General features: G+C 36.7%; 1 protein-coding gene across 3 annotated transcripts in view; it reads left to right on the top strand.

Annotated features, from left to right (window-relative positions):
• Positions 1 to 13,566, top strand: part of PAPPA2 (pappalysin 2) — a 372,249-nt gene that overhangs the window by 143,885 nt on the left and 214,798 nt on the right. For all 3 annotated transcript variants that reach the window (XM_074222103.1, XM_074222104.1, XM_074222105.1), the window contains 3 exons: positions 1,543 to 1,664; positions 4,860 to 5,349; positions 10,417 to 10,545. In XM_074222103.1, coding sequence (XP_074078204.1) covers positions 1,543 to 1,664; positions 4,860 to 5,349; positions 10,417 to 10,545 — 741 coding nt within the window. The remainder of the gene's footprint in view (positions 1 to 1,542; positions 1,665 to 4,859; positions 5,350 to 10,416; positions 10,546 to 13,566) is intronic.

Genomic DNA, 13,566 nt, shown 5'->3' on the forward strand with positions numbered 1-13,566 from the left:
TATGTCATAAGGGGGCCCCTGTCTACGCATACAAGCAAGAAGAAATGTATCCAAGAAAACATAATGAGTTTGTGGTCAGGAAAATGAGAAGCCTATGGAAACCTTCACTAATTCCAAAAAGAGCTGAGTAGCAGAGCATTAAACTGTGTATACCAACATTCCAGGAGAGTGTCAGATCTTCCCCAAGAGAGATGCTTCCCCAGAACACTGGGAAAGTGTTCTGATTTAATCCCCAGCTGCACTGTGTCTGGGAAAATTATCCAGGTTTCAGGAAATAGCCCTCAAAAACGACTTTTCTGACCTTCAACTACTGCTAGCTTTCCCTCTCTAGGTGGCCCAGAATGTAGACTTGTTAATTAGGCTATGCTAGTGCATTCATTTTATTTGGACAGTGTCACTTGGAGTAGGTAGCATTTTAATAAAGGTCAGTAGGAGAAGCACTTGTGTACTAAAATCCAGAAGTTTAAGTTGAAGTCCTTTAGCTTGTATGAACCTTGACTTCTTCATCTGTAAAATGGGAAAAGTGATACATATACTACCTAGTTAACATAATTTTTGTTCTGAAGAAAACTCCATGAAAACTATATTATTAATTCAGCATCTCTCCATTAAGCATCCATTATCTAAAGGCAGATGCAGCAGAGCATTAGAACTAGCATTATACATTTTTGTGTCTAATGGTAACTATCTTTAGGGTGAAGGTGGGGGAGGGAAGAAAAAAGAGGAAATAAATTTACATGATCAATTTATAATGTATTTAAAAGTGATAGCAAATTATACATAATAGAGTTACAGTTTCAAGTATGATTATCTTATTATTAGTCTATTGTGCTATCAAAACCTTTTATTTCATAAACTAAAAATAAAATAAATAAATGTTAAGAAAAGACATAAGAAGACTTGAAATCAAATTCCTCCCCTAACAAGTAATATTCATGTGACTTGAGACAAGTCTCCAAAGCTGTCCATGATCCAGGAAGCTCTGAAAGGGGTTTTATATGCTTCAATAAAGGAAGTTTTCTCCCCAACAGTTTTCTAAAATAATTAAATCATCACCCCCCCAAAAAAAAACAAGTAAGAGTGATGTGATAAAGGAGATGCAAAGACAAAAAACCCAATGGCTTCCTGCCTGCAGGATGCTTACATTTAGGAAAATTAATTCAGCTTTATGAAAATTAATATGTTCATCTAGATCTATAAATCTTATCTGAAGTTATTTTTTAACATTGAGAGGAACACAAGAAGCTTTTAGACTCTGCAATAGAGTAATAAGTGATGAAAGGCGTCAGTGTTGAAAAGAAATAATAATTTTAGTTTTAGTGAGATTATAATACTAATTTATTTTCTCTTGACTGCTTGGTTAGGAGTGCTATAAGAATACATACTGTATAAAATGGGCTGCAGGGAAGTCCAAATAAAAAGCAAATGAACTGGATAATAAAACAAATTAATCACTTCACACTCTTGGCTATGGACTCTCAGGATTGCCTCCTTCTTTTGGTCTTCTGGTCTTTGAGTTTCTTCTTTTCTTTTCTCCCTTAGGGATGTTGGCAGTCTGTGTGGAGTGTGCACAGAAGATGGAACGTTCCGTCAATATGTCCATTCTGCTTCTTCACGTCGTGTATGTGACTCCTCAGGTTACTGGACCCCCGAAGAGGCAGTAGGTAAAACTGAGCAATTTCTCACTTTTAGTACTGTACAAGGGAATAGTAGAACCATGCCACTGGTTTTAAGATGAATGGTAGTGTAAGGGAGAGGGTTGAAATTAGGTTTAATTTTGGACAAAACACTTCACCTCCTTGGGCTACTTCTTTTAAGAATCCAAGTGTTATAAGGATAAATGAGTTATTGAGTAGCAGATGTTTTTGGCAATTGATGCACAATTGTAACTGCTTTGACTCTGCTTATAGAGGTAATATTGATGTCCTAAGTGACAGTAATAGAGGGGAAGAATGTTTCAGTGTCTAAGAAAGGCAAAAGCATAGGTGTCTCCAAAAAGTAACTTTAGGACATACACAAAATTACATTGGGTATGTATACGTACTTGTTGGCTAAACATTGTGTAGTATTATATCATTGTCATATAATGTTTCATTTGTTCTATTTGGCTTCAAGAAAGATATTTTGGTCTGAACCTTTGAGTTCATCAATGTCTGGAATTCCCAATGTAAAAAAATCTCCTGAACTCAGAGATTAAGGGATTTTCCTCATACTATGTAGATAATATATTTCAATGGTAAGACTCAAAACATGGTTTCCTGACTCCAAGGCTGTCTCTCCAACCACTATGTAGCACTATAATATACTCAATTGTACCACATAATTGTTTCAAATAATGAAATGTTACAATATTTAATATAAATCACAAACATATCCATAGTACAGCCTGACCCATAAAAATAGTAAAATCTTACTTCTTAGTCATTTGTTTCAGGAAGATAATGGAAAAAAAAACATTATGGGGGCACTCTTACATTGGAGGGAGACAAGGGGATGAACCTGGTGTTCCAAACTGTTCGTTCTGATCTATGGTGTTTATGAGTCTATTGACCAGGAACTAGTTGTCCTTGAGGCATAAGTTAAACCAGCTTGCCTAAAGGCTGAAAATGTTTTTGTAATTGTTTTTGTGATTGCTATCATTTTCAAGATTCTCCCCTTCCCCACTTCACACACACACACACACACACACACACACACACACACACACATGCGCACGCACGCACGCATGCACACACACATATATATTTGCAGCCACGAATTTCCTTTATAGATGGAATCTTTTCTCCTTCTAAAGGGGAAAGGTCAAAATAGAATTCATAAATTTTTCTTGACATTTTTCTGAATCTTTCTCCCCAAAGGGAGACATCACCAATACTCTTATAATTAAATCAAAAGCATCATTACGGCATCAGCATCAGTATTATCATTATTCTTATGTTTTTATCATTCATAAAAAACCAATATGCCATTAGCTTCCAGAGAGAACATTGTTAAAAGATAGAGTCCCCCTCTTGACACACTCATAATCTATAATCAGACAGAAAATGATTGAGACTAATGTTGTCCAAGACCTAAATGTCTTTCCAAAATTATCCCTTTTTATATGCATGAGAAAAGACCTTGAAGAAGACCTGAGGAGGTAAAAGTTCCTATTGACAGTAAACAATATCCTGAATCAGCATTTTCTGAAAAGAATGGAAAAAGGAACATAAATTCTGTACTGGCACAGTATCTGAACAGTTTAAATTGGCATTTCATGAAAGTCCATTTGTCTGTAGCAAACAATTTGTCCTGTGCTGGTGTTTTAGGACCTTTTCTTTCTATGGCTCTTTATTTATCATTGACTTCTTGGAAATAAATTCAAAAATCTCCAATAAGCAGTAAAAACTAAGAGGAAATCTGAGTTTCAAGATTTATTTAGTTTGGGACAAAGTAACTTAGTTTCCTTTTAGTCACCAAAAATGTGCATATGCCAGGCAGAGGCTTAAACACTGGAGTTACAAATTATAAGCCTCAGAAACATTGTGTCTAAATTACATTAATTTGGAATTCATGTTGACATTGCAGGAACTTTTGAAATCTATCAATAAATATTTATTGCCTATTATGGGCAAGTAACTAAGGCAGGTGCTGGGCATGCAAAAATAGGCAAAAGAAAATCCTTAAGGAATATCCAATCTAATGGTGAAGACAACTTTCAAACAAATATGGCCAAACAGGCTATGCCAAGGACAAATTGGAAATGATTAACAGAGTGAAGAATCTAGAATTAAGAGGGGTTGGGGAAGATTCCGAATAGAACACAGGATTTTAGTTGGGATTTCACAAATAAATCTCCATTTAAACCCCAAATTTGTAATATACTAAAAATAGCTTCATTAACATTGAATTCTATAATTACATCCACCATATAATACTTTATTCATCTGGCTTTGGAACCTAGAAGCTGGAAATAAAAGATCGAGAATTTATGCTGACCCATTCCCATTCTTTTGACCCTTTCCTCTCTACCTTTTTCATGGGTTGTTTAGGTTGGACCTCAGCACGTTTGGTGGATGTATTGACCTATTATAGGGAATTTGTAAAAAGACTTAGATGAGAATCATCAAGGAAGTTCTGGCATAGATGCACAGTAGAGTGATTGGCATAAGGATAGGGACAAGTACTGTGATCTATATAGGAAACTCCCAGATGTGAAAACTCTTTCTACTCCTTTCTGGGCAACTTGAAGTCTTTCATAGTTCCCTAGAACCTTAGGCATCTAGGTGTTACAGAAGATAGAGCAATAGCCCTGACTCCAGCAAGACCTGAGTTCAAATATGACCTGAGATCCTTCCTAGGAACTATCACTGAATCCTTATCACTACCACTTAATGCCTCAGTTTCCTCATCTATGAAATGGACTGGAAAAGGAAATGGCAAACCTCTCCTGTACCCTTGCCAAGAAAATCTCCAAAAGGGTTCCCAAACAGTAGGACATAATTGAAATGACTCAAATAACAGCAAAACCATTGGGAGGTTAAGTCACACAACTAGGATATAATCTTGAACCCCTTAAATCCTAGTCATCATGGGGAGGGAGGGAGGAAATTCTCCATCTACAATGCCATTCCTGTTATATGATCTGCAGAGGTGGAAGGGATACTTACATTGACATACAAATTTATTAGAATATCAGACTAGATTTATGGTTATGTATTGTGGTAAGAGAATGACTTCAGATTTTCATTCTCATTAGTTCTATGCTTTAACAAACCAACCTGATGTGCCAGAGAAATGCTTAACACACGTATAGGATTTATTTCTTTAGCCTTTTTTCACTGTCTTTTTTTGTCTACCTTCTCATTGCCTTTTCCTAGGGCCCCCAGATGTGGACCAACCCTGTGAGCCAAGCTTACAGGCCTGGAGCCCAGAACTACATCTGTACCATATGAACATGACTGTCCCTTGTCCAGCAGAAGGCTGTAGTCTAGAGCTGCTTTTCCTCCATCCAGTCCATGCAGATAGCCTTACACTGTGGATCACCTACCTCTCCATGGATTCCTCCCAAGCTCTCTTTGACATGGAGGTCTTAATGGAAAACCATGAGTCTATTCACCTGGGACCCTTGGACACCTTCTGTGATATTCCCCTTACTGTCAAACTCAATGTTAAATGGAAGGTCTCAGGAGTCAAGGTCTACACATTTGATGAGAGGATGGAAATTGATGCAGCCCTCCTTACCTCTAAGCCTCATAGCCCACTTTGTTCTGGCTGCAGGCCTGTGAAGTACCAGATTCTTCGGGATCCCCCATTTAAAAGCAACTCCCCTGTCATGGTGGCACACCGACATCGAAAATTCACTGACAAGTGAGTAGGAAATTTGTCTTGGAGTTTCCCTTGTATCTCCAATGGTATTTTGCTTTTCTTTAGGAATTTTTTAAACACTTACTTTGTTCTAGGGGGGATAAGTACTGGGGAAACAAGTATAAAACAGTCTCTGCTTCTAAGGAGCTTATGGTCAATTTAGTAGCTATTAATAGGCACTTACTATATGTTAAGTTCTGGAGAAACAAAGGCAAAAGTGGATCAGTCAGTTCTCTCAATGAACTCATGTTTCTTAAGAGTCTCCTATCTGCTAAATACTGAGGAACAAAAGACAGTCCTAGTCCTCAAGAATATATACTACTGAGGCAGTATAATGAGTAAGTGGCCAAGGAAATAGAAAATAGAGAGTGTCAATGTGAAGTGGTTTCTGAAGGGAAGAGTATTAGTTTCCTTGAAGGAGATGCCATTTGAACTGAGTTTTAAAGGAACTAGAACTTGTAAGAGAAGGGAGAACATTTTAGGCATGGTGAACATCTTATGCAAAGGCAAAGAAATGAGAAATGAAATGCCCTATAAGGGAAACAGAGATCAACTAAATTGGAATATAGTATAGATAAAAGGAAGAGTTTAGATTTTATCCTAAACACAAGGGGAAGTCTGCTTCTTGAGTAGGAAAGTGGCATGGTCAGATCTGTGCAATGAGGAATGTCAATTTGTAAGTTATGTGGATGATGTCCTCAAGAGGGGAAAAACATGCTCTATGAAGACCACTTGGTAGTATATTGTAGGAATCCAGCTAAGAGATGATAAATGTCCAATTAATATGAGATTCAAGTGAGTGGAGACAAGGGAATGAATGTAAGACACATTTCCTAAATAATCTCAGTGAGCCAGAACAATTCTTGTATGTGGGAAATCAAGGAAAGTGAAAACTTAAAAATGGCTCTGAGGTTGAGAACTTGTAATTGGAAGTCTGATGATACCCTCAGTGAAATTAGGGACATTTGAAAGAGAGTCTGTTTTAGACATGTTAATATATCTACTGGTATCATTCATGTGGAGAAGTCCAATAGCTGTTTGATTATTTTGGTCTGTGCTCAACATAGGGACTAGGGCTAGTTATATAGATACTGGCAGATCACGAGATGACTAAGAGAGAGGCTATAGAGAAGAACTCACAGAACTCACAGAACTCACAGAACTTTGGAATACACTCTTACATAAAATTGAAGAAAAGGATAATAATTTTGCAAATGACACTGAGAAGTATTTGCCAGTGTCATGAAAATCTAGAATGTTATAGATTTCTACTTCAAGATGGTGGTCAGCAATGGCAAATACTACAAAGAAACCAGGAAGATTAAGCACTGAGAAAAATCTATAGGATTTTGCAATTATTAGATAATTGAAAACTTTGGAGATCAGTTTCAGTTGAGTGCTGAAGAAGAATCCAGATTGCGGTAGGTTAAAAAAGTGAACATGAGGTAAGAAAATGAAGGCAGCAAATTTAGGTGTTTGTTTTAAGAGTTCAAACATGAAATGGAAGTTTGAGGAGAGAATAGGATTAATGAAAGCCTTTTTTTTTGTTTTCTAGGATGCAGTAGATCTGGGCATATTTGCAAGCAGTAGGGAATGAGTCAACAAATAAGATAGATTTAAAATTGGAGGAAGAAATGATAAGAGCAAAAAGATAATGCCCAGGGACAGGCTTCCAGGGAAGATGGAAAGGGATAAAATCAAGGACACAAGAAGAAGGGGTTTGGCTTTGTCAAAAATGCTGCTTCTACCTCCTAGATTGGAGTAAAGAAAGACAGAGATGGATGATGCCACTGAGGTGACTTGAAGTATGAAGTTGGAGTGGGGGGAAGGGGACTTGTGATGAATAACCCCAATTTTTTGACATAATATTTAGGGAATCATTCTTTTAGGGATAACAAGAGGGAAATGATGTGGTTAGTTTGAGAGAAAAATCTAAAATAGATGGTTAGTAGATTGAATTTAGTGTCAGGATAGCAAGAGGGTTGTTGGAAATGTGATTTACAGAGGACTGGACTCACATGATTGTATGACTTCCTCCATTTGTATTCAGCGACACAGATGTAGGGTTTGAGAAAGTGAATGGACAATGGGAACATAGATGATGAGGGGATTGAGGGTCTGCTTGAACTTTTTTATCCCTGTGTGAAATTTTAATAGAGTGAAGGTCATGGAGATAGCAATAACAACAACGACAATAATAGTAACAATAACAATACTATTGAAATACTTTAAGGCCTACTAAAACTTTGCGTAGAGAATCTCATTTGAGTCTCACAATAATCCTTTGAGGTAGTGTAATAGCATCTATTAAGGTAACTAAATAGAAAATAGTCTCAAAATAAATATAAAAAATGGGAATTGCAGGGCGGCTAGGTGGCGTAGTGGATAAAGCACCAGCCTTGTAGTCAGGAGTACCTGGGTTCAAATCCGGTCTCAGACACTTAATAATGACCTAGCTGTGTGGCCTTGGGCAAGCCACTTAACCCCATTTGCCTTGCGAAAAAAAAAAAAAACTAAAAAAAATAATTAAAAAAATGGGAATTGGGAAGAGTACTTAAAAACAAGGTGCATCAAGAAAGTCCTTGTATAGGTGTTGATGCTTGAAATGAAGGAAGCTTGATTTAAAGGGATTCAAAGAATCAGAGAGATGAGGATAAAGTTCATTTCAGTCACACAGCTTTTACAAAGATATGGAGGTTGGAGATGAAATGTCATGGATGGGAAAAGTTAGGTAGGTGACAATTTCACAGACTGTAGAGTAAACTCAATTTTTTTAAAGGAACCTCCAACCTCTCTTTTCTATAGATTGACAACTGCCTAATGCAAAAAGAATTTCTTTTGTCTGTCAGAATCTATCTCATTCCTACTGAGCTTAAAAGAGCTAATACCATTAAAAATTTTCAGTAACAATTAATGAAAGGAGCTACTATATACAAGTATCTGTGCTGAGAAGGATTAGTATATTCATTCTCCTAAATAAACAAAGGAAAATAGACATCATAAAATATCTTCTAGAAAATAGATTTCTTCTAGACTATGGAAGAATGGGGGAGTAGAGGAAATAAATAATCTTTAACACATACTTTCCTATAAGGAAGTTGTCTTGTTTTTTTTAAGATTTTTCCTGGGTAATAGTCACCATTGATTGAACATTTTGCTTCAAATTTCTCCCCATTCTAATCTACCTTCCACTCAGCTGCCAAGATGATCATTCTAAAATGTAGGTCTAATGCATGCCTGCTATTCAATAAATTCCAATGGCTTTCTAATATCTCTGATGGATCAAATCCTAAATTCTTTGTTTAGCTTTTAAAGCCCTTCATTATCTGGGCCTTTCCTACCTTTCCATTCCTCTTATACTGCTTTCCAGCTACACAATTCCCATTGCTGATCCTCATAAAGGATTTCACCTTCCTCCTCTAGGCATTTCACTCACTGCTCCCTTCTCTGCCACTGCTGTGCCTAGAATTTTCTTCCTTTTTCTCTCTACCTCCTGGCTTTCCTCGCTTTCTTCAAATCTTACCTACTTACCCTACCCACCCTACTTTTGCAAGAAGCTTTTCCTGGGACTTTTTAAGTTTCCCCCCTAAAATAGCTCCAGTTTTCCTATACAGTAACAATATCTTCTACATATATATTATTTACATGTTGTTTTCTCCACCAGTGGATTTTTTTGTGGGCAGGAAGTATTTTTGACTCTCTGTTCCCAAGGCTTAGCAAAACATGAGAAACACAGTAAGTGTATAAATTCTTGTTGACTTTATTTACCTTGGAAATGGGGGGGGGAAAGTTGGTAATTTGACATATTCAAAGAAGTACAAAGAAGAAACTCAAAGAAGAAAAAGTTGATCACAAGTCCTACAGGTTCCATCAGCCTGCTTGCTTCTCATATACCTCCTCCCCCAAGTCAGTTACATTATCAGCTAGGTGATACAGTGGGTAGATCAGTGGGACTGCAATATGGAAGAACTGTTCAAATCAGAAGTCATAGTCAACCTCCCTCTAGTTCCCTCAAGATGCTTGCTAGTTGTGTGATCCTTGCAAGTCATTCAATTTTCCTCAGCCTCAGGTTTTTTTATCTGTATAATGGGGTAATAATGCTCTCATGATTATTAAGTGGACAAAAGAAGATCATCTTTTTATCTTATGCACATTAGCTATTGTTATGATGTAGTTATGTGCCTTTTTGATATTTCTCCAAACTAAATCATTTGCAGAAGAAAAGAGTACATTCAATATATTCATTTATCTAACCTTGACTTTGCACCTAACATGTAGATATGGAGGAGTTTGGAAGGAAATGAGAAGAGGAGAATGTAAATATTCGTGAAATATTCCATGGTCCTAAAGAACTTAATTCTAGTAGAGGACACAAGACATGTATACAAATAACCATAATATTTGTTGTAATAAGTAAACATGACAAGTATCACAAGAGATACACAAAGTATTTTGAGGATCTTGAAAGAGCTTGAGAATAAGTTCTGTTTCATTGTATTTGTTTCTCTAGTGCCTAGCATTATATCAGACATAGAGGAAGTACTTAATATTTGTTGTTTAAATTCAGGGAAAGATCAATTTTCTCTAGGGTGGGTGAGTGGGAAGGAAAACCTTAATGGTCATGGCTAGATTTAATTTTGACCTTAAAGAATAAATTAAAATTTGGACATGCAGAAAGGGGAAAAAGGGCAGGGAAGGTTATTCCAAGTAGGCAGAACTGTGTGAACAAAGGCATTAAGTGGGCAGGAGTAGGGGTTAGAATTTATATTTGGGAATGATCCTCTAGTTCAATTTGTTTGGAGTAAAGGGTATTATTAAGAGGATTACTAAAAACCAAGATCTGATTAATAAGACCATAAATATCAATCTAAAGAATTACTGATTTATTCAACAGATAATGGGAAGTCATTGAAACTTTGGTGCTATTATGATTTCCAAGTTTAATGAAGGTAATTCTAGCAGTGGTGTGTAGGCTGTGTTAACAGGAGAGAAACTAGAAGAGAAGAGCATGCCTCTTATTTTGTATTGTCCCATAAACTCATTTCAATGTTTTGCTTTTGGTCTTGACAGGGAAGTTATTCCTGGTCAGGTATATCAATACCAAATTCAAGCTGCAGCTGGTGAAGAACTGGGAGAAGCCTCTCCTCCTCTGATTCATAGCCATGGCACCCCCTACTGTGGGGATGGGCAGGTGACAAAGTGAGTATTCTTTTGTTGTGGTGGTTTTTTTTTTTAGGTTTTTGCAAGGCAATGGGGTTAAGTGGCTTGCCCAAGGCCACACAGCTAGGTCATTATTAAGTGTCTGAGACAGCATTTGAACCCAGGTACTCTTGACTCCAGGGCCTGTACTTTATCCATTGTGCCACCTAGCTGCTCCCAAAGTGAGTATTCTTTCCAGTCAGATATTATGAGGAAAGATTCATTTGGATGTTCTTGTCAAAGACTTTCAGCCCAAAGTTTGGGTTTTGACACTTTGTATGAAGTTTGGGTAAACTTTTAAGATACTCATTGATTCCCAAAGCAGAGTTTAAATAGGAATTTTGAATAGGAATCACAGATCACCTCCCTCCAGGTTTTGGCAGTTGATGTGAGCTCCTTACTTTGTGATAACTACACATTATTGGAGTAAATGGTTACTGATCAATGACTCAAAGAGATATCTAAGTGAGAGAGAAGGAGATGAATTGTAAGCTTCTACTTAAACATGACCTGAGAACTAACATACTGGCAGGGATGTATATTGAAAAGATCATTGAACTAAGTTCTGGAGTTGGCTCTGCCACTAACTAGCTGAGTTATCTAATAGTTAGTGAGAACCACCGGGGAAGAGAGTGTACCATCACATTGCCTTAGAAATGGAAATATTTATTCTTGTAAACTTCTTGATTTTTATGTTATTGTATTTTGTTTTGTTTACTTCTCCCATAGTTACCTAATAAAGTTCATTTTGAAATGTCAGACTTGTCTTTGTTAAATTGAAGGAGTAAGGATTTCTTTTTCCCATATTCAGAACTACAGAGATAAGCTCACAGGATTACCTTTAGAGGCCATGGTGTGGTGATAGTTACTATAGGGGCCACATTAATCCCAAGACATTCTGGGAGCTGGTCTTAGCAAAAAAGATGAAAATGAATGATCAAGGACCCCAGGGTAGAATCATGAATACTGTCCTTCTATTTAGGATATTTCTCAAGGTCATAAAGCTATCTTCTACCATTAAATGTCCCAGTGGAATTGGTTCAACCTCTAGGCACCATCAATGGGGCTCATTTTGCCATCAATATTTTCCTTTCAGGTCTTGTAGAACTAAGAGAATTATAAGGACTGAATAGAAGGACCTTGCATTGCAAACATGGTAAAATAATTAAAGCCTTGAAAGACAGTGCTACAAAATCAGAGCAATTCACAATGTTGTAGAGCTTCTTGGCAAAGGATCAGCAGTGTCTGTCAAATTGTGTATCTATACAGAACATTGTTACTGACTAGAAAACACTCAGCACCTCGGGATCATCAAATATTCTGTGCTCCCAGAATTATGTAGTCAAGTGTTAAGAGTCACAAGTAAGGGTTTATGTTCATGGTAAAGTATTTGCACAGACTAAACAGTCAGGGACTAATGTAGCTTTCTGGAAAGCATTTAACATCTAGAATGTCATTTTTCAATGGGCAATGCAAAGGCAGTAACAGTTGGTCTTTTGTAGGGGAAAAAATGGCAAAAATGAAATAGCCCTAGAGAAGCTTAAAGTTCTTTGAATATTCCTTATGATGTGCAGGAGGATCAAGACTATTGATGTAGTCACCTAATCAAGTGACATTTCAATGTCACTTTTTTAAAAAAGACTCCTTGGATTTTAGTTAAATTTAAAGAAGCAGAAATTTTTGTATTCTTCATGCATTTATGTTCTGCTAAGCTCATGACCAGACTATCAATAGAGCATAGTACCACATGTGGTCTCCTTCAAAGTATTATTAAGATCAATGAAGTATTGGGAAATCTCAGAGGGCAAATAAACTCTGAACAATAGTTATTTAAGTCAGAAATGCCTCAAGTCTTGTCCCACTCCAATCCATATTCTGCTTGCCTATGAGAGTCATTTTCTTAAATGTACAGTAAAGTACATGTCACCTTCCTACACATTTGACTTAATTAGTTCCCTATCACCTTCCGGACCAAATATAAAGTACTCTGAGATTAAAAGCCCTTTACAATCTCCTTTCTTTCATGATACATTTTTTCCAGGCTTTTTTATATTATCCCCCCTGTCCCCTAATTAAATGCAATATCATTAACTTCCTTGTAGTTCTTGGAATAGGTCACTCCATCTTCATACTCTACACATTTTTCTGCAATATTCTAATTTTATAGTTCTTTTTACTTCACTTTACAACAGTTCATGCACAAGTCTTTCTAAATTTCTCTAAAACTGTTCCTTTCATCATTCCTTATAGCAATGTATTATACAATATAATTCATATACCATAGTTTGTTCAGCTTTACCTCATGTCCTTAGTTTCCAATTATTTGTATAAATATCTTATCATATCTCATCAGGGGTGTTGTTCTCAGTTCTGAGATGATAATTTAGAAGGATGTTGATAAGCTGGAGAACATCCAGAGAAGCACAATCAGGATGGTGAAGGGCCTTAGGTAAGAGAAGACAAATGGGAGACCATGATAGCTATCTTAAAGCACTTAAAGGACTGTCACATAAAGGAGTGATTGGACTCAATCTGTCTGGCACATGAGAGAATAGCTCAAAGTATGGATGGAAGTGACAAAGAAAAGAAATTTAGCCTTGATTTCAAGAAAGACTTCCTAATTTTTAGTGCTGTACATGGGCTTTCCTCAAAAGGTGATGGTTCCCTTTCTTTGGAGGTCTTCAAGCAGAGAGTAGATGACTACTTTTTGGTGCATGTTGCAGTGGGGATTCCTTCTTAGATTGCCACTGAGTTCCTTTTTTTAACTCTCAATTTCTATATTTCTATGAACTGTGTGACAAACTATTTGACCTTTTTGAATCTCAGCTTTCTCATATGAACTAAGTGATCTTTTAGGTCTCATTCAACTCTAAACCACTTGAAGTTTCTTCTTCTTTACTAGCATAGATAATAAATATGTGCACGGTGGAAAGGGGCTTAATGACTAGTCAAACTTTTTTACCATTCAAATGAGGAAACTGAAACAAAAATTTTCAACACATTCAGGAGACCTGTTCAAAA

This window comes from Macrotis lagotis, chromosome 2 (assembly GCF_037893015.1).
Source record: "Macrotis lagotis isolate mMagLag1 chromosome 2, bilby.v1.9.chrom.fasta, whole genome shotgun sequence".
Classification (NCBI taxonomy): domain Eukaryota; kingdom Metazoa; phylum Chordata; class Mammalia; order Peramelemorphia; family Peramelidae; genus Macrotis; species Macrotis lagotis.